The sequence below is a fragment of the Lonchura striata genome, chromosome 6 (genome assembly GCF_050655825.1).
Source record: "Lonchura striata isolate lonStrDom1 chromosome 6, ASM5065582v1, whole genome shotgun sequence".
Lineage (NCBI taxonomy): Eukaryota > Metazoa > Chordata > Aves > Passeriformes > Estrildidae > Lonchura > Lonchura striata.
Genome location: NC_140708.1, coordinates 32,560,275 through 32,579,219, shown reverse-complemented (window position 1 = coordinate 32,579,219; position 18,945 = coordinate 32,560,275). Strand labels below are relative to the sequence as shown.

Here is an 18,945-nt window from a genome sequence, read left to right as displayed (position 1 = left end):
CAGCCTGTTGACCTCCCACACAGGTCAGAAGAAAGTGTCAAACAAATGCTCTTTGACATAAATGAAGCTTCTCATGCTTCTCATGAATTAATGAATATCACACTTCTAGAAGCTATTTTTTCACCAGCCATGGCACTGCAATATAAGAAAGATATAAAGCTATTAGAAAGCATCCAAAGAGGGGCTATGAGGATATTGAAGGGTCTGGAGGGAAAGATGCAGGAGGTATGGCTGAGGGCACTTGGTTTCTTCATCTGGAGAGGGAGAGGAGGGGCATGTACCAATCTGTGCTCTGTGGTGACCAGTGACAGGACCCAAGGGAATGGCCTGAAGCTGTATCAGGGGAGGCTTAGGTTGGATATTGGCAAAAGGATCTTCACACAGAGAGTGTTTGGGCGCTGGAACAGGCTTCCTAGGGCAGTGGTCACAGCAGCAGCCCTTTCAGAGTTCAAGAAGTACTAGAACAATACTCTCAGGCACGTGGGGTGATCCTTGGGGTGGTCCTGGGAGCTGGACTTTGATGATCCTTGTGGGTCCCTTCCAACTCAGCACATTGTATGATATCATGTAAGACTAGAAACTGCCTAAACTACTACAAATTATCTGAAATCCACCCTGGATACTGTGTATATATGATAAAGGGCATAATTTAGCATATTTTCTTCAATCCCAATGAAAATAAAATTATTTAAGACAGAAAAGATGAAATAAAAAAATTCATGTAAAGGTTACTCAGGAAATTTCAGCATGGAACATCTCATTAATCAAACTCCAAATAAAATCAGCTGTCTTCTAAAGTGAGAAGAGAAAAATTTAGGACAACATATATCTGAAAAAAAAGTTAGACTTTTTTATTCCAGGAGAACTCAACTAAAAGCTCTCTCCATTCTGGCACCTGGGTTTCGTTTCATAATAGCTTCGGTCCATTGTTCCTTATTATCAGAGCTGACTATGTTCAAGCTAAGGCAGATCCTGTTCCTAAATTTATGTCTCTGTGTGTGACCACTACAATATGTGTTTTGTATGCTTTTTCCTGAAAGCCTAATATAGTGATACCTGTGACACGGCTTGGACTCCCCCTTTCATGTATATTACCAACTCGAACTGCAACCTGCTGGTAGATTTTTCTTAAACTCTAAAATGAGGGTCTAACCTTCTCTTCTTTTTCTTTTTCTTCTCTGTTACCTATAATCTTGATTTGACTCACACAAAAGTGACACAGTGGGAAATCCACTCAAGAAGACTTTGACAACTAACAATGGAAACCTACCTACACGAAAGTTGACTGGTGGCGTTTATAGTGAAAAAATGTATTCAGGTTTAAAGATGTCATCTGTGTTAACTGATCCGTGTTGGTTTTGTGTGTTTTTGTCAAAAGAAATGTGCTGTGGAGTCACCTCTGTTAGGGTAAAGAAAACTAGCCAGAACAACATCACCACTAAAAATAGACAACTATAGTCAGGAGGAAAAAAAATCCCCCCAAATATTTAAGATAGGGTAAATATGAGGTTTAGATTGGACCAAATCCAAAGGACTTATACAAAATATTGCAATACAAGTAACATATAGAATTATTTATATTTCTCTCCCTGTTGTCTTCTCTAACACACACAAAAAATTTGTTATTTTTTGCAGTACCAAAACTGTTTTAAATGTGCCTCATGGATTAAATTAAAATAAGATCACTGTACATTTTTCAGCAGTAGCTACCAATTGTTTTGGCTTTGGTTTTAGAGTTGAAGCTGAGACATTTTCCACAGATTCCTGTCGACCTGAAATGAATTCTTGCTTCCCTCATAAAATGGGACACCTGAGACCATAAGGTGTCATTGGAAATCTTGGATATTCAATCCTAGTAAAAAGAGGTGTAAGTCAGTACAAAGTTCAAAGATGCCACAAGCCAAGTAAAAGGGCTTGAATCCATGGGGGTATTAAAGTAATTGATATTGTACAACCAGTCCTTGTTTCTTCCACATTACTGGGTCTGCTCTGCTTAGGCCAGACCGTGCTGCTGAACACAGCTGCCTTGAAGCAGTTGGTCTCAGCAATATATTCATTGCTAACAGACCCTTTTGATGAAAACCATATCAAATATTCCACATTTGTGAAACTCAACACATAAATGGTCTTTTGAGTCAGGTTACAAACATGTGAAGTGGAGATGATGCTACCACTCCACCCCCATGAAATGCAGGACAATTGAAAAACTTGTAAGAGGTCCTTGGAAGAAACCTGAGGCGACAAACACTGTGCAAAATGTGAATGGAAGAAAGGATCTGAAGGCAGAAGGAGGCAGAGAGTCAGCTGCATCACTCAGTTCATTTACCCAGGTCAGAGTAGCTTGAAGAAAGGAGAAAGTTCAGAGGGGTCTGTACTGTTGTTGTCTATGCTGCAGGTGTTCTCTAGCTAAACTGAAGGCTGTAACAAGTGACCAGACTTGTGGATGGCAAATCTTTCCAACCTGTGTATTGCCTGTACCTGAAAGATGCCTATTAATTTTAATTAACTTAAAGAAGGTGGGGCAAAGAAAAAGATCATCTCTTAAAATTAAATCATTTGAGGTGAAGCCACTTTGTTCAGTGTTTTTTCTCTAATACACGTTCTTTGTCGTCCCTCATGATGCAAAGGAGGAAAAGTTCATAAAAGCAGACACTCAACTGCTAAAGCAAAATTCATGCATTAAACAGGGAACTAAGATACACTGTTGATTCAACAAGAAATACCCGAGAAAATCCAGTCAGAAATATATATTTTGGGGCAACTGACTGGAGAAGGAATTTCATCTCCTGCAACTCTGATCCTGCCATGGAGGTTCTGAACATGCTTTTTGCAGATAATATGATGTATGCCACTGTATCTCATGACTTTATGTATTTTACCATTTTAGAGGCAGGAGAAGATTTGGTTAATACATATCCCAGACTGCAATAGGTATGCATTTTGTGAATCTTGTTTCACTTCAGACATTAACAGGCATTTTCTGGTTTACTCCCTCATACACATGCACCCTTTTACCTCAGCCAGGCAAGGGCTCTGCAGGACCTCACCTCTCTTGTCACCCACCTGATTTCTCCTACAGCTTCATTGCCAGGCAAGTCTCAGCATCAAAGGTGAATGCAGGTTAAAGCCTCCAAGAAAATCACCAAAAATGGAGTGGTTAAGCAGCACAAACCAAACCCCCTCTAAATACTACTTTAGAGAGGATGTGTTGAAGTTCAAATGGGGGTCATTGCCCGGGGGCAGTGAGGCTGAGGGAGCTTGGCAGGTGACAGCGCTGCCATGCTCAGCACTTCTGCAGCCACCCACCGGCCCGTCCTGGCTGCGGGGTCTGTGCTGCAGCAGGACACGCCACAGTCCCCATCCCACATCTCCAGTGACCCTTCCCATCCCTCCACTGCCCTGCACAAGGCTCAGGAGGGTTCACAGGGCGGTGTGGCTGCCACAGGGCTGCAGCGCGCAAAGCGCCCAGGTCCCCGTGGTGCTGGAGGTCGCGGCCTCCCTCACAAGGGCAAAGCAGGCCGGAGCCTGACTCTGGACAGCTGGAAGCAGACGAAACAGCAAAGCCACAAATATGTAATTTCTCTGTTCTTCAGCACTGCTTGCTGTTTCCTGTTAACCTGCTGCCTTTCACCCAGGGCGGGGCTGGCTGTCCTGCAGGTGAGGAAGGGGAGAGGTGTCTGGTGGCAGCACAGGGATGCCTGAAGCTGCTGGCTGAGGAATTACAGAATCACAGAATACACTGCGTTGGAAGGGACCCACAAGGATCATCGAGTCCGACTCCTGGCCCCCATAAACACATGGGTGAGAAACAAAGAATGATCTTCAGCAAGACCATGAGCAATTTGTGGGCAGCCACGTTGTGTCCCTGCTCGGTCAGGAGAGGAGACACTGGTTGGTCCTGTCAGTGTCCCCGTGGCCTCTCTGGAAGGGAGGGCTCGTTGTGAGCCTGGGAATGCCGCACAGAATGATCCTGTTGGAATCCTGCTCCTGCTTCCCCTCTGGGGCCATGGGTGAAGCCGTGCCCACAGTGTGAAAGCACACTCAGGAGCACTTGTGGCTGTGCACAGAATGGGCGACTTCAACCCTGTTGCTCCCAGGGAATGCAAACCGTTAGAAAAATGAATTAAGCCTCGCCAATATCTTTGCTTTAAAAATCAAAACAACAATAACAAAAAGACCAGTCAGGTTAATTATACTAGAGCAGGGAGGAATCTGTGAGATGTAAATACATTTCCATGAACATTAAAAGCAAACCCCTCTCTAAAGTGTTTTTCTTTCACAAGCAAGCAAGAAAACGCATTGGATAAAATAAACTTTGCTTATTTTAGTTTCGACTCAATTACCTGTTAATGGAAAAAATCTGGCACCACCAATAATAAGGCAGGAATGAGATCACTGTTCTGGAGGCCTGGCTTGTCAGGGAAGCTTGCAACAAGAAGTGCATTTATCTGCCTTTCTATAACCCTTTTCAAGCACTCTGTCAGGGAGCCCAAACTGAACAGCCAGTTTAGGAGGAACTTGGAACCCACTCCAGGCCCCCTTGGCCCTCTGGGAAAAGGAAAATTATTGTTGGCAAGTCTGCCTGGCTCCAGAAGTTGATCCAGTGCCCCCCACTTGCCCATGCAGCAGCAGACAGAGCTAAGAATTTTGTTATAATTAAATAACACTGTGCTGATTGGTTGCTGGAGGTGGTCTTGAAACTGGTGTTTAAGGCAGTAGAGAACAACGGTTACTATTCATAGAAAAAGCAGAGTCTTAAAATCCATCTGTTTCGTTCCAAATTTAGGCCAAAAAAATGCTCACTCACTGTCTTTAAAAATACCACCTGCTTAGCTATTTTGTATAATGTGCCATTATATAAGTTTGAAGAAGGAGCAGGCAGGGAATCAGCGGGGGCTGAGGAGGGGTGGGTGGAACAGATTAAAAAGATATAGTTAGATCCAAAAATACACCAGCAGCATATTTAAAAGGGAACACAAAATAAGGGAGCAAAGGAGACAATTTCGGATGGAGATTAAAACCAGGGTGCTTGCTAATGCCTGGGAACCAGCTACTACAAATGGGCTTGTTTGCAAAAAACATAATAATCCTTTTTCTCTCTTTCTTGGAAAAAACCCCACCCTCCTTGCTTTGCACACTCAGCTTCAGTCATCCCCATGCTACAGAGCTGTGGAAACACCTTGAGACTTTCCCACCCTGTGTCTGTTCTGGTGGTGTCCAGGCCAGAGCATCACAAGCCCCTGCCAGCAGGTACCTCCTAAATGGGGCTGTGCTTCCCATCGGGGAGCTGGTACCAGCTGCTAACTCAAAGGAACGAGACAAGGATATGGTAACCCCTCAGCAGTGACTTTTCCAGAGCAGCTGTGCTCTGTGAGCAGGAGCATTAGCAGGGCCTGGTGTCCTGCAGATGTGTCTCCTATCTCTCCATTGTCCTTTCCCTCCCCTTGCTTCCCCACTGCAATCTTACATAATATTACATATTGCAGCTGCAGTATTTCCACTTTTCCCTATACCCTTAACTCGTTCCCTTGTTCCCTCCAACATCCCAATGCTGTCCATGTCTCCTACCTAATCTTCTCAGCCTGCCAGCTGGGCAGGGGAGAGCAGATGCTGGTCCAGAAGGAGACGTGTGATAATTGGCCATCTGGATGCTGCCAGAGAGAATGGATAACAGCTGAGCTTTTCCTGCCTTTTCTTCAGCAGTGGATCTGGAAAGCCTCTCCTCTCAGTGCCGGCAGAGATTTCCCTGGAACTCAGAGGGACTTTATCATCTCTGAGAGTTTGACTGCCGCTGTCAAATCTGGTTCAAAATGCCAGAGTATTCAAGAATTATCAGGAGAGGGTCAAACAGATGGACAGAGAGCATGACTTAATGTTCTTCACTCCCTTAGAGGTCCAGATTAATATCCCCCCACCCCAAATTTAAAAGCATTTCCTCAGAAATGCTCAGAAAAAAACCTCAGAAAAAGAGCAGCTCCTAGTACACAGATGAAAGTCATGAGTTAATATTTTTGATTGATCCCAGAAGAAAATCAGTCCGGGTATCGGAAGACTATGGTTGTCAAAGGGTCCTTAAAACAGGTTGGTGACATTATTGACAATGATGGGTGCTTGGAATAAAATCACTTGTAGCTGATCTGTCTCAAAAATCTCAAGATGTTTTCCAGGGACATCTTAAGATGAATGCCAAAGTAACTGTCTACCTTTTTTTGTTTTTTTTTTTTTTAATAACATAGCAATTGCTACAATCTCTGAACAAATTCAAATATTCAGAGTTTTAAGGCTTCAAAAGCTTTAGACGTCCTGTCCAACAAAGAGCACTTGAGATCAATCTCGTCCTCTACTGAATTTAGTTTTCACCTGGAGCACCTCTCTCAGAACACCATCCAAAACCTCCATCCAGCCTTTGGTGGTGCTCCTGTGTTTATTCCAGACATATCTGGGCAGCAGTGTCACACACATTGTTGTTCATTGTTATTGTTATTGGAATAATAATAACAACGCCAACAATAACATTAATATTAATATTATTAACTTTCATTATTATTGCAAAGACCTATACAACCATTTTACTGTACATTCTCTTCACATCTTTTTTATAGTCTAATTAAATGAACAGGACTCTAAAGATTACTTTTTTTCCTGCCTCTCCATTTTTTAAGCAAAGCATAAAACCATGTGGCACTGCTTTGAGTCAGCAATTGCTTAAACTTTTTAAAATTCCATACACTAAGTGAAAAATGAGATTTACAAAACTAATGGAAAATAAATGTCTCCCGAACATGCAATACATTGACTTTCTTCCTTGCCTTAGTCCATAAAAACAGATGGAAGCAATAGCTACAGTGAATTACCTACTGCATGCAGGGCCCTGTGCTGTCTCTAGGCAGCCCTGGATGAGAACAGACCATGCCACATTGTCACCACCCCACTCCAGTGGTTGTTCTCCCTGGTGTGGATCTGGGGGTGATCAGCCTGTTTCACACACTATTTTACACCTATATGGCATAGACAGGGCTGTCTTTCCACCACGCTTCCACTGTACCTGGACACAAAGGGAATACATATAAATAATGGCAATTTTCTCCCCGGAGCCTTGACCCAGCTCAATTCCTCTAAACAAGGGAATTTTGGAGGCAAATCTGAAGGCATAATCCCTCAAAGGGATGCAGCCAAGGCACACCCTGGAGGAAACACAAGCAGTTGCTTTCCCAGGGATATACAATTGTTTTCCACAGCAAGTAAGTTCCCAGCATGATTATCCACCATTCACAAGCCCTGTTCAATGTATCCTCGGAACACATGCCTCTCACCACACACACAGAAGGAAAACTAATTTGCACACGAACGGTGTTTTAGGACTCTGCTTTCCGAAGTTTGCCTAGTAAAGCAGAGAGCAAAGAACACATTTTCCTGAATATATTAATCATACCTTGATGGTGTCTACCCTGAATCATGGCATTCAAAGATCTCCCTGGAGCACTATTCCTTACTTTAGAAGAGAGCAGCTATCCCCAGCAGAGATGCAGCACATGTGTCGGGCTGATGGATGGCCATGCTCTAGCAAGAGTCAAAACACTTAGGAAAAAGAAGTAAAAAAATTCCCTAGAAACCTTAACTAGCTGGAGAGTAATTTGAGCATTGCATTCAATTTACTGGCTACCAACAACAGCAAAATTTGGCATCTTCCACAAGGGCTTTGAAGCAATGTCCTTTTCCCCACTGCAGAGCCCTCTCCCACCCATGCTGCCCACGTGCCTGTTGTGGCTGATGAGGGAACATGTTCCACCGAGGTCAAGGGCAGCATCATGTCAGACCACAACAAAAACACCATCAGGCCTTGGCTCAAGAGAGATAAATGGAGCTTGGTAAAAAATTCACCATGACTTAATCCTTCTAATAGGACATAAGAAACAATACACACGTATATTGCCCTTTACTAACATGTTTGGAAAAAAAAAAAAAAAGGCTTGTCTTGTAAGTAATAATTAAATATTAGCAATTTAAAGTACTGTATATTGCTTACACATTATTTAGTACTCAGCACCTCCCATGCCCTCACAAAGGAAATTCCTTCTGCAGCCAATGAACACTTTTGCAGGTTTTATTGGACCCCACAGGAAGGCAAGCACCATCCCAGAATAGAACAGCCTGTTCCCAGGTCTCTGCAGAACACTCACCCTTCCTGTAGAGCCTGCCAAGACCAACCAAAGAGAAGTGCAGTACCTGAGCAAAGCACCTGCACAACGGCAGGGAACAAAGCTGCTTCAACACCTTTACACACCATTCTCCTCAAGTGCCACTGTAGGAATTACCATGGCTGACATTTTCAAAGATGACTGGGCCAATGGTGACATCCACTTGAGATAGAATTCTGGAAATTAGGAAGTTTAAATCTGCACTTATTAAAAAAAAAAAAAAACAACCAAACAAATCAACAACATAATAAGATTATTTGCATATCAATTCCCTTCCATCCTGCAGCATCTGCAGGCATTGCTGTCAGATGGGTGCTGGACTCTCAGAACCAAGAGCAGGCTGTGCTGCAAGGGCTCACTGTCTTAAAGAAACCCTCAAATATAATGCAAAACTGGACTCAAATGTGTCCAGGAGATAAAGCCTAAGGCCAGAAGGAGGACTCTACAAATTAGGGCTATCTGAGCTCTCCTGTGACCTTCATAGTGCATCAGTTCTATGTTGTGAGATCACCAGGTTAAACAGAAATACATTAAAATTAAAGGTATCACCAGCCCTGATCTTTCATCCACCAGCCAGGCTCATTTCACATGGAAGGACATTCCCTTAGCTCACATGCTGTCTTCTGCCAAATCATGAGCCATTTGCTTTAAATAAAAAGGATCTTTAACCACTGCTACTCATGTGAAAGTGCACTGAGCAGGGAGAGGGGGCCAGTGCAAATGCAAATCAGGATTTCTCAAAACTAGAGCTGGCTGCAGTTTGCCACAGTTTTCACACTTTTTTTCTTGAGGAATTTTTCCAGTGGGCCTGCAAATCTTTCCAGCCGGATAAAATGCAGTCAACGCATAAATGAGTTGACAAGTCATTCTCTGCACATACTAAGTTGCTTTTATTAATCCAGAACTGCATGCTACAGATACTGTACAGCATGAACATTTATTCATTACAAAAAATGGCTTCCAAACCATTAAAAATGAAAATCGGAATAAGAGCATAAAACGGAACAGTAACATCACAACTGTTAGGAAACATTCAAAGTATTCACAAAAAATGTTATAGTTAGCATCTTAATAAACCAGAGAAAAATCTGAGACAGTTTTACAATCGCTTCATGTCAACTACAATGGCACTGAATGAACAGATGAACAATTTTTCAGCTTTATACAGCGTTTTTTGCAACATCAACATGCCTAGGTTTTTTTTTTTGTTTTAAGTTTGCTACCTACCTGTATGTAGTAAGTGTACATAAAAGTGGCAGTCTGATTTTCCTTTTATGAATAATCTAATATACAGAATTTGGCCCTTAAGGGTTTATACCTCTTCATTTTAAATGCTTTCCGGACAATCTGCTACCAAACACGTCTGTTATAGGTGACATTAAAACTACATACATATCTACCTATGTAACATCACAGCAAAACATGATGAACAAAAAAATTACAGCATTAAAAAAAAATAATAAAGTTGTCGGGAGAAAGTTAAAAGTCACTGAGAATTTTGGCACATAAAAATTTTGCACACAGCCTACAGTCCTAATGTCGCAGGGGATTCAGCTGCAGTTCTGAACGGGAGACACTTGGACCTTGCTATTTTTCAAACAGCATTGCTAAAAATTCCCTTGCTAAATTTTCAAGTCTTTTCGAGTGTAATGGCTTTTAAAGCAATTTTATTCTTTACACTATTGATCCTTGAAAAAATGCATCTGCGAATGTCCATTTGGTGGCAACCGTATTTTATATAGCAAAAAAAAAAAAAAAAAAAAAAAAAAAAATCACAAAAACAAATCAAAAACAAAATCCCAGAAAAAATATATATATACACATTTATATATAAACTTAAAAACCTTGTACAAATGAGTTGTTATATATAAGATGCTTACACTAAAGGAAAAAAAAACCTTTATACAATGTTTCAAGGAAAAATAAAAGAAGAAAAAAACATTTAAAAAGGGACAACATACAGATACAACAAGCAATTTCTAAAGCAATAAATACTACTGGTCCAATAGCGTTGTGATACTTTTAATTGTTGAGTAGCGTCCCCTCCCCCAAAAAGAACAACACCATGGAACAAGGTATATTAACACATTTTTTTAACCCTTTGTTTCTGTACATTTAAACAATAACAAGTAACATCACAATAAAGGTTGTTTCACACAAGGAAGAAAAAAAAAAGAAGTAGTAGCGGCACCGCATTCGTTGTGCCCTTAAAGGTTTAAAAACCAGATGTAAAATGATTGGTTCGCAAGCTCGTATTTAATACAAATAATAAAGAACCAATGCCTCTGGCAAGGGCTGCTTCAAAATTGCTTCTTTTTTTTTTTTTAATTTTTAAAATCAGTCTTTAAAACTAAGCTATTGGAACTACATAACAATTATGTATATATATATATTTTTTAAACGCTACAAAGACTTTAAACAGCTGTTGATAAAAATTTTGGCAGAATCATGAGGCTTTTCTCATCTACATATTTAAAAAGGAGAAATTGAAATAAGAATGGGTCAAATATTGACCAATGAACTCGATAAACATCAACTAATGTAGCCACATGGCACAAATTAAAAATGAAACCGATAAACGACGACAAACAGCGGACGACAACAAGAAGGAAACAAAAAATAAAGAAAAGGAAAAAAAGAAAAAAAAAAAAAAAACAAATACCAACAGAATTCAATCCCCCCGAAAGGAAACCGAAAGAGCTAACGAGGCTAAAGCTATTCTAAGGACTTCGTTACAAGGGAGAGCGGCTGGGGCTGTGTCCCCGGCAGCGAGCTGTGGGAATGCAAGGAGGACGTCGAGGGCTGTGCGAGGGATGCGGCGGCGGCCGGCGGGAGGGCGGCCGGCGGGTGGTCCAGGGCCCCGTTGGGGCAGCTGGCGGCGGGCAGGGCGCCGGGCTTGCTCGCGGCGCTCTCAGCGAGCACGAGCGAGGATGGCGGCGGCATCATCACCAGGTGCGCCAGCGGGTCGGGCTTCAATGAGAGAGAGAGGGGTTGCGTTTGTTCAGTCTGTGGTTTCGAGTCTCTGGAGGGGGAGGCGAGCATGGCGGGGGAGGACGGAGGAGAGTCTAGTAAGCTTCCATCTGAAGAGGGTGGGCTGACGCAGCTGCCTTCACCTTGTATGTAGCGAACGCACTTTTTTTTTCTCCTAGAAACAGGGAGAGAGTTATCCATGAATAAAGGGCAGAGACGCTGATGGAGACAGTCATCTACGGCAAAGAGCCATCAGTCAGCTACTCTGGGCTCTGCATGGGTGGCATCCTGGCCCCACGTGCCATCCTGGGGGTCTGGCAGGGTGTCCTCGGCACCAAACCCGCTCGGGAACCTCCCCTCAGCTAACAGATTTGGAAAGGTTTCACCAATGAATTGTCTCTTCATCCCCTTCCTCTTCAGGCTGCCCCCTTTCCTTATTTTCATAATCAGAAAACCAGATAAATGGGTTTTGGAGCACACTGTTCTAATCTAAAAACTTTCCTCCATGGAAAAAAAAAATATTAAAAAGTAATTTAATCCTCCTAAAGTAAAAACCCTGGATAGCTGATGGTATCTCAAGATGTCCCATAACACTGTCCATCTCAATGGGGCTATAGCTACACCTGTGTCACCTGTGGTCTCATACGATGACCCTGCTCTTGGGAGGCAAGAACGGCTGCAAACTAATGCTCATTGCTTTCTCCTCTGTTAAGAACCACACCAAATCCAGAAATGTCAGTCAGACAGAAAGGATATATAACAGAGAGAACAAGAGAGAGGGGAAATAAAACCAAAATGAACAAACAAAGCAAACAGAAGAAAAAACAGGAAAAGAACAGGAAAAACAGAGTATGATCCAAAATAACAAGAATAACTGGTTGTATGGCCTGCAGGTTGTGGCTTTATATCGACTCAGTTTTACTTTTTGTTTTAGGGGAGAGTGGTAGATTTGGGAAGCAGCTTGTCTGCGTTTTGGGGATTTTCCTCTGAGAGGCCATCCATATAATTCCAGAGTGGGATCCAATTTCAGTAGGTGAAGAGCACGGCGACAGGTACAAAGGTAAGGAGCAACATGGATCTTAATTTCACACCAGGGCATATGAGAGTCTCGCAAGAGCTGCTCATCTTCAAATAAATAAGTGACCCGACAGAGGTCTTTTCTCCTCCCTCTGTCCACTGGATAATGTAAAGGAGCAATGAAAACAGATGACAGTTTCACACCATCTCTCTTGCCAAGTATGTGCAAGACAATACTAGCAGTAGGACAGAAATAATGAGGCAAACAACCACAGCATCTGGCAGAATGGTATCCAGTGGCCACCTTGACCCTAAGCATGCTGTCTCTTCAGCCCTCCAATCCACAATCACACTTCAATGGGAAGTGCTGAAGCACTGTCACACAGCCCAAGGCATAGGACAAAGCCTATGAGCTTTGAGAGCCCAGAGCAGCTCTGCCACAAGAACTCTGGATGCTCAGCTAAGCTGCACAAAGCCACCAACGTGAAGGAGGAGGTTGCTCTCCCTCTCCAGTGGATACATCACCCCAGCTCTGCAACTCCATCACAGAGAGCGCCTGAGCATGGCACAGCAGCTGAGTGTCACCAGGAGACATTCCCCACTCCAGGAGGTGCCCCAGCTCCCCTGCTGGTCACCAGTGTTCTCCCCTAGGCATGGCGTTTGACTAGGTTAAACCAAGCCCCACCCTCGAGGCAATGAGGACAGATGCTTCTCATTGGCAAAGGAGACCACACTACCTTGATCCTGGAGTTAAAACTATCATCTCCCATAGCCAGGAAGGGAACAACAAACCCAGTACCCCATATTCCACCAGCTTCAGTGAGGGACCAGTGCTGTGACATCCCTTCCTCCAGAGCCTCAGGTCTGCTCTCAGATTCTGCTCCATGTGCCACATGGCAAGATAAGGGGTTAGGGCTATTAGAGTTTAACCACGTTAGCCTGCAGATCAATACGTGCTAAAAACTAAAGACAACCATGCAACTTAAATGTTAAAAAGAAAGAAAGAAAGATAGAAGACAGCAAGTGAAGGCTGTAAACCATGCTTTATTAGAGCAACGTTAAAAGACAGAAAAAAAAAATTAATTTGGTGGGCTCAAAACAGACCTTGTTAATTCTTCTACAATCAACAAATAACGCTGGAGATCTCTGGCTCTTGGCTAAGGACAGTTCTGCTGTTGACTCTCCCCTCTCCTCTCTCACTACTGCCTACTTCAGCTGTGCAGCACTACCAGGGCCACAGCTCCTGTTTGGACTTTCTGTACAGCTCCACAAAGCTCACCAATATTACTTGTGTGGAAAGATGGGTTCTTACACCCTGCAGACTGCAGGACTCCCTCTCCACCCCCAAATTAAAATTACTTCCAAGCAGAGACCGAAGGTCTGCCTGCCTCATTGATGGGGGTCCAAAACTCCTTTAGCTGGACTGCTCTGAACCTACAGGGCAGTGAATTATTTAACTGGAGGCAGTTTGAATCTAGTATGCCAGAATTTCAAATTTATTTTTTAATATAATTTAAGTTCTGTGGCCAAAAAGAAAGAGCTCCCATGGCAAAGCAGCTTTAAACCAGGTTTACCTGATTTTCTGTTATTGCAGAGTTAACAACCTTTTAAGAACCAAACCCATTGCTCTGCTACCTGAAATAATTTTCCTTTGACTAGGATTAAGGGAGCATATTGCTTCTTTTGCTGAACTCTTTAATAGTGTGGCCACTTGTGGTCTGAAAAAAAGTATTTACTTAAATCATGATGGCTCAAGATGGGAGGTATTTCTGCAATCTGTACCAATCACACCACGGTTACCTGTGGTCATTAACTTGTCAGGATTAAGTGGGACAAAAGGCCCAGAGGGCAAACCCCCAAAGCATGCAAGTCTAATTTTAGCAGACTTGAAGACCGCCAGGCAGCTCTGGTGAGGGGGAATAAGTAAAAATCTAAGGAACTTCTTGTGCCTCAGTTTTGCTCTGCTAAAGGCTGGAACAAAAATACAAAATATTCCCCCCTCAGAAGCACTGATGAGGATTATTCACTTGTGCATTGCTCTGGAAGTGTTAACTCGCTACATCACCAACAGACCTGAGCCCACTTTTGTTGCTCTTGAAACTAGCCCTGGAACAGCACCAGTAAACCTGTTATGCTGCAATTGCCATGAGTGAAAGCCACAGAAGATTGCAAGGGTTTATTCAGTTGCTGTGGGCAAAGATGTCTCAGTTTTCACCACAGTAGCAAACCGCACATCTTTAGCACCTACCTAAGGTGTGCTACAAAATGCTACCATGCTAGCAAATGCAATGTTATAATGGTTAGGACCAGAACTAGGAGAGAAATGCTCTAATACCTAGTGGTAAAATGCCTCCATGCATTAAAAATCAAAACAAAACAAGAACCCAAACCAAAATTAAAGAAAAGCAGCTGACTCTGAATCAGTAAGTCCAGAACTATCAGCTATACCACTAAAGTTGTCCCTGATGCACTGAAAAGACTTCTGACCAAAATCTGGTATAAGTTAAGAGAGGGTTTATGCTCCACATGTAACCAAAGCACTGTATAGACCAAATAAAAACTTTCCTTGCTGATAAAATGTAGTTTTAAAAGTATGTTGCTTACTTAAGCAGCCAGGAAAAGATAAAGCAACACAAACATGATGTGCCCCCAGTTCTGGTACTTGGCATGCAGAGCCTGACATGCTTCACGTACTCTATCTCTAGACTACACAAATATCTGCTGATAGTGTGCAGCAAAGTAACCACAGAATAGAGCCTAACTAAACACAGCACTGCAGTCCTTGGCTAGCATGAGACTCGAGCCTCCTGACACAGTGGAGTAGCTACTCAGCTCTTCTGGACTGAACCCTTCTCCCTTCCGGCACTACGGAACTGCTGCTTTCCCAGCTTGTTTAACGCATGTCCTGGTACTGATACCTAAACCCCAACACCCCATACTACCATGCCTCAAATGGGACAAGACACAAGCTGCAGAAGGCATTTCTGGTGCCTCTGGTACACTGACACACACCACCACCCTCAATCCGAGGTTCCTGGACACTAAGCACAGACAAGACTGCGTGCATACACAAAATACAATGGACATCTGAGCTACATTCTAAATGAGATGGAGCACATGGGACTGGCATGAGTAAGGGGGGAAAATGTGGGAGAGGAATCACTACACACAGAGTGTGGTTTGGGTTGAAATACCTACCATCATAATATTCCAAATTCAAAGACTGCTTGTATCAGAATAAAGAAACAACAAATTTAACCAAATGCGATCATATAAGGAAAAAGGAATGAGAAAAGAACTACTTGGTATCCCTCCACCAAGAAAGAAGTACGTACTGAGTTACACATGGAATTAAACTCCAGTAGAACATGGGCTGCCGGAATTTGGGCTCTCTGATGTCTTTCATCTCCTTTTAATGCTGGAAACTGTGCTACTAAAGTTGTAATTAGTTTTGCCTACAGCTCAGAGGTTTACAGCTCACTTGTTGGGATAAGATTTAAGAAAAAATATATTTTTGGGATTAGGAAAAAAGATTACATATAACTGAAAAAAATTGTATCTACATAAACCTTACAGAGGCATAGTAGCCAACAGGTAGCTGTTTTAATTTTTCAGATAATACCAAAAGAATGAATACAATATAAGCTGTAAACACTGGCTTTTACATCTCTAATAACGAGAAAAACACTAGTACTTCAGATCCCAGAGCCTTTTTAAAAAGCCTTTGCAGGCAGGGGGCATAGACCCAAATGAAAGACAAAATATAAATGTCCAGATAAACATTAAATTTGCTGACAATCTGGAAAAAAAACCAAAAAAAACCAAAACAAAAACAAACAAACAAAAAAAAGCCAAAAAACTGCCAGCTTTAAGGACTTTGAGTTTTCTTTTCCCAGTTCTACCACCAGGGAGAGGTTATTGGTAAAGAAAGAGAGAAAATGGCATTAAATTAGCAAGAAATTCCAAAGATCAAAGATTATTAGCAATTGATGCTGTGGGAGAGAGAAAGGTGGGGAGTGGGGAAAAAAGATTAAAAATATAAAATCACACAAATGCACTAAGAGGACAGATTGCTTTTATTTCCCCAAAAGCCTAATGGGTAGTTTTATACCTGCATGGTTTGCACCATAAACTCTGTCGGTCAAGCCCGAACAATGCCCGACACTTCTTTGGAGTATTTGCATCTGTTAGCATAAGGTAAACACAAAAAATACAACACAATGGTGGATAGAGCTCATTTGGTCTGCGTCATCTCAGCTACAGCTACGTTCAGTTTTTGGTCACCTCCGTTTTATTTGGTAATCTCCCCTCATACCAAGGGCAGGAAGGAAAACAGGATTTTTACAATGAGCCAAAGGAAAAACTAAAACCAAAAATCTCCGACACGGCCAGGAGCCTGTGTGGTGTCGGTACCGCACTCAGTGCCACATTATCAAGGGCTTTGGGAGCGACTGTCCTTGGGTGGAGGCTGGGAAGGCAGGAGCATGGTTGAGCCACGGATCAGATGGGCTTAAGGTTGATGCTGTTTTACAGTGGGTTTTTGGCTAGCAGCAGCAAAAAGGAAGGCAAAAAAAAAAAAAAAAAAAAACCAACCAACAAAGAAAAAAAAAAATAAAAAGCAAAACCCTTTCGGAGAGATGATTACTGATGGCAGTGTCCCACTCCCTTGTGTCTTCTAGATCACAACACAGAGCTACAAAGCAACAAGGCAGGAAAAAAAAAGGGGAAAGTACCAAATAAACCAGCTGCAAATCAGCCATAGCGAGTCTGGGAAAACTATACACACCTGCAGGGGCCGCACCAGTTATTCTGTTGATCAAGGCCAAAGCGCGCTCGGCATTTCTTAGGAGCGCTCAGGTCTGAATGAGTTCAAGAAAAGCGAGCAGAAAAGGGAGAGAGGAAAAAAAGAAAAGGGGAGAGGGGGGGAGTGAGAGAGAGAAAGAGAAAGAGGAAGAGAGAAAAGGGGAGAAAAAAGAGAAAGGTAAAAATAAGGAAAAAGTAAAAATAAAAAAGGGAATAAAAATCAATGTCCTCGTTATTAATTGCAAATATTGACTTTTGATTTAAAAGTTAAAAGTGATAATTACATTTTTATTCAACTCTTGAGATTAGCTGTTGCAATTAAAGCTGCAGTATCCCTTTATAAAGGACTGTTTCTTTCCCTTTTAAGAGAGCAGGTAGAGGAAAGTCTTTGTGGTTGGTCTAGCAGGATGTTTCAGGCAAGATTGATTTGGGCTGGGGTTTCTTTTTTTATTTTTTTAAGAGGGGGGAAAAAAGGAAGAAAAGAAGCTGAGTATGGAAGTTAGATCCTGAACATGCTTTTTTCTTCAACTCATACGAAATAAAGAGAAAAAAAATAAAAGAAAGAAAAAAAAAAGAAATTATATCTCCTGGGATAATGCAGCTTTTGGAATAACATTCAATTTACTTGTTTTCATTAATTTGTATTTAAAAGAATGGGTAAGAATAAGCAGATTGCGGAATGAGTATGTTAGTATCAGCCAGAAAATAAAACGTAAAGCATGGCAAGGTGCTGAGTTAGTACAGCTAGTGAATTGCAATGAATAGGCTTGAGAAGAAAGGAAAAAAAAAAAGATCCAAAACTAAAATAATAATAAAAAATGCGTATGCATGCTAATGTGAGAAGACTTAGTGGGAGCCATGAAAAATGCCATTAGATTAAGGAGGTTCATTACTGACTTGCTTCCATTCTTTATCAGTCTCTTTAAAGAAATACTGCATATTCAATTTGCACAGTTAGTACAACTCTTGCGTTATTTTTACTGTATTACTGTTTTAATAGCAATTGTTACAAAAACAAAAAACAAAATTAAAAAATACTATCAAACATAATAGATATAAAGATATATAGATAATAAATACTATCAAAACGTGTGGATGATATATTTTTTTTAATGTCATAAGTGTTTAATGTTAAAATCTATAATGGCAGGAAAAAAAATTAAGAAGCAGTTTATAACTATTTTAAATGACTCAAAATGACGTTAGCACCTGTAATCGGAGGAAGTGAAAGGCAAGGATTTAGGAAACATTCGCTGTGTTCTGAAAAAAAAGAACAAATTATACAAAGGCTTCAAAAAAACTAAGTTAGGGCTTCTTCAAGATCGACTATGAGATTGCCTATGCAGTATTTCTAATTTCCTATATAGAATGGCAAACCTCCTTAATTTAAGATGGGTGCGATTTACCACTGTAAGGCATGCATCAGGACATCCAGGGACAGCCCAAATTAACAGCACACGCACACGGACACGCACGCACGGCCGCGGATGCGCGGAGGAAGCGGCCGGCTGCATAAACGATGGCACAGGCATTACAGCTACGGCTCTGCGGTTACAGGCTCGGCAACTACACGGACACACTCGGCTAGTGCCACACGAGGAGGCTCTGACATGCAGTGGCTGGGTTACTGGTTTTAGAAGGGCGGTAACGCGTCAATTATTGGAGTGCATTTTAAAAAAAACAGCTGTCTAGCATAGGGACTGGCTCCCCTGAGGCCAGGAGACCTGTGCCCACCTCCCCCGTACCTACAAGGGTCACACCAGGACTGCCACACTTCCACTAAGCAAGAGGTTTAGACTTGACTTTACTTACCATTGGTCTCTCCTGGCTGCTTATCCCTTTTCCTCTTCTTCTTCTTTCCCTGCAGAAAACATAGACAAACAAGAAAGATTAGAATAAAATCCCTAACAAGTGTCCTTTCAAGAGGGCACGGAGCAACAAGGCTGCAGCTGGAGCA

The 18,945-nt window shown here is 42.1% G+C and overlaps 1 protein-coding gene across 19 annotated transcripts in view; it reads right to left on the bottom strand.

Annotated features, from left to right (window-relative positions):
* Positions 1-9,049: 9,049 nt before the first annotated feature.
* TCF7L2 (transcription factor 7 like 2) overlaps positions 9,050-18,945 on the bottom strand; it is a 172,661-nt gene continuing 162,765 nt past the window's right edge. For 13 of the 19 annotated variants that reach the window (XM_031505276.3, XM_021525963.4, XM_085583699.1 and 10 more), the window contains 4 exons: positions 18,801-18,849; positions 18,198-18,248; positions 16,972-17,044; positions 9,050-11,343 (listed from right to left, as the gene is read on the bottom strand). In XM_031505276.3, the coding sequence (XP_031361136.1) occupies positions 10,914-11,343; positions 16,972-17,044; positions 18,198-18,248; positions 18,801-18,849 (603 nt within the window). In that variant the 3' untranslated portion in view covers positions 9,050-10,913. Of the gene's footprint in view, positions 11,344-16,296; positions 16,370-16,971; positions 17,045-18,197; positions 18,249-18,800; positions 18,850-18,945 lie in introns of all 19 variants that reach the window. The other 6 variants (XM_085583701.1, XM_021525966.4, XM_021525968.4 and 3 more) reach the window with 2 other exon arrangements.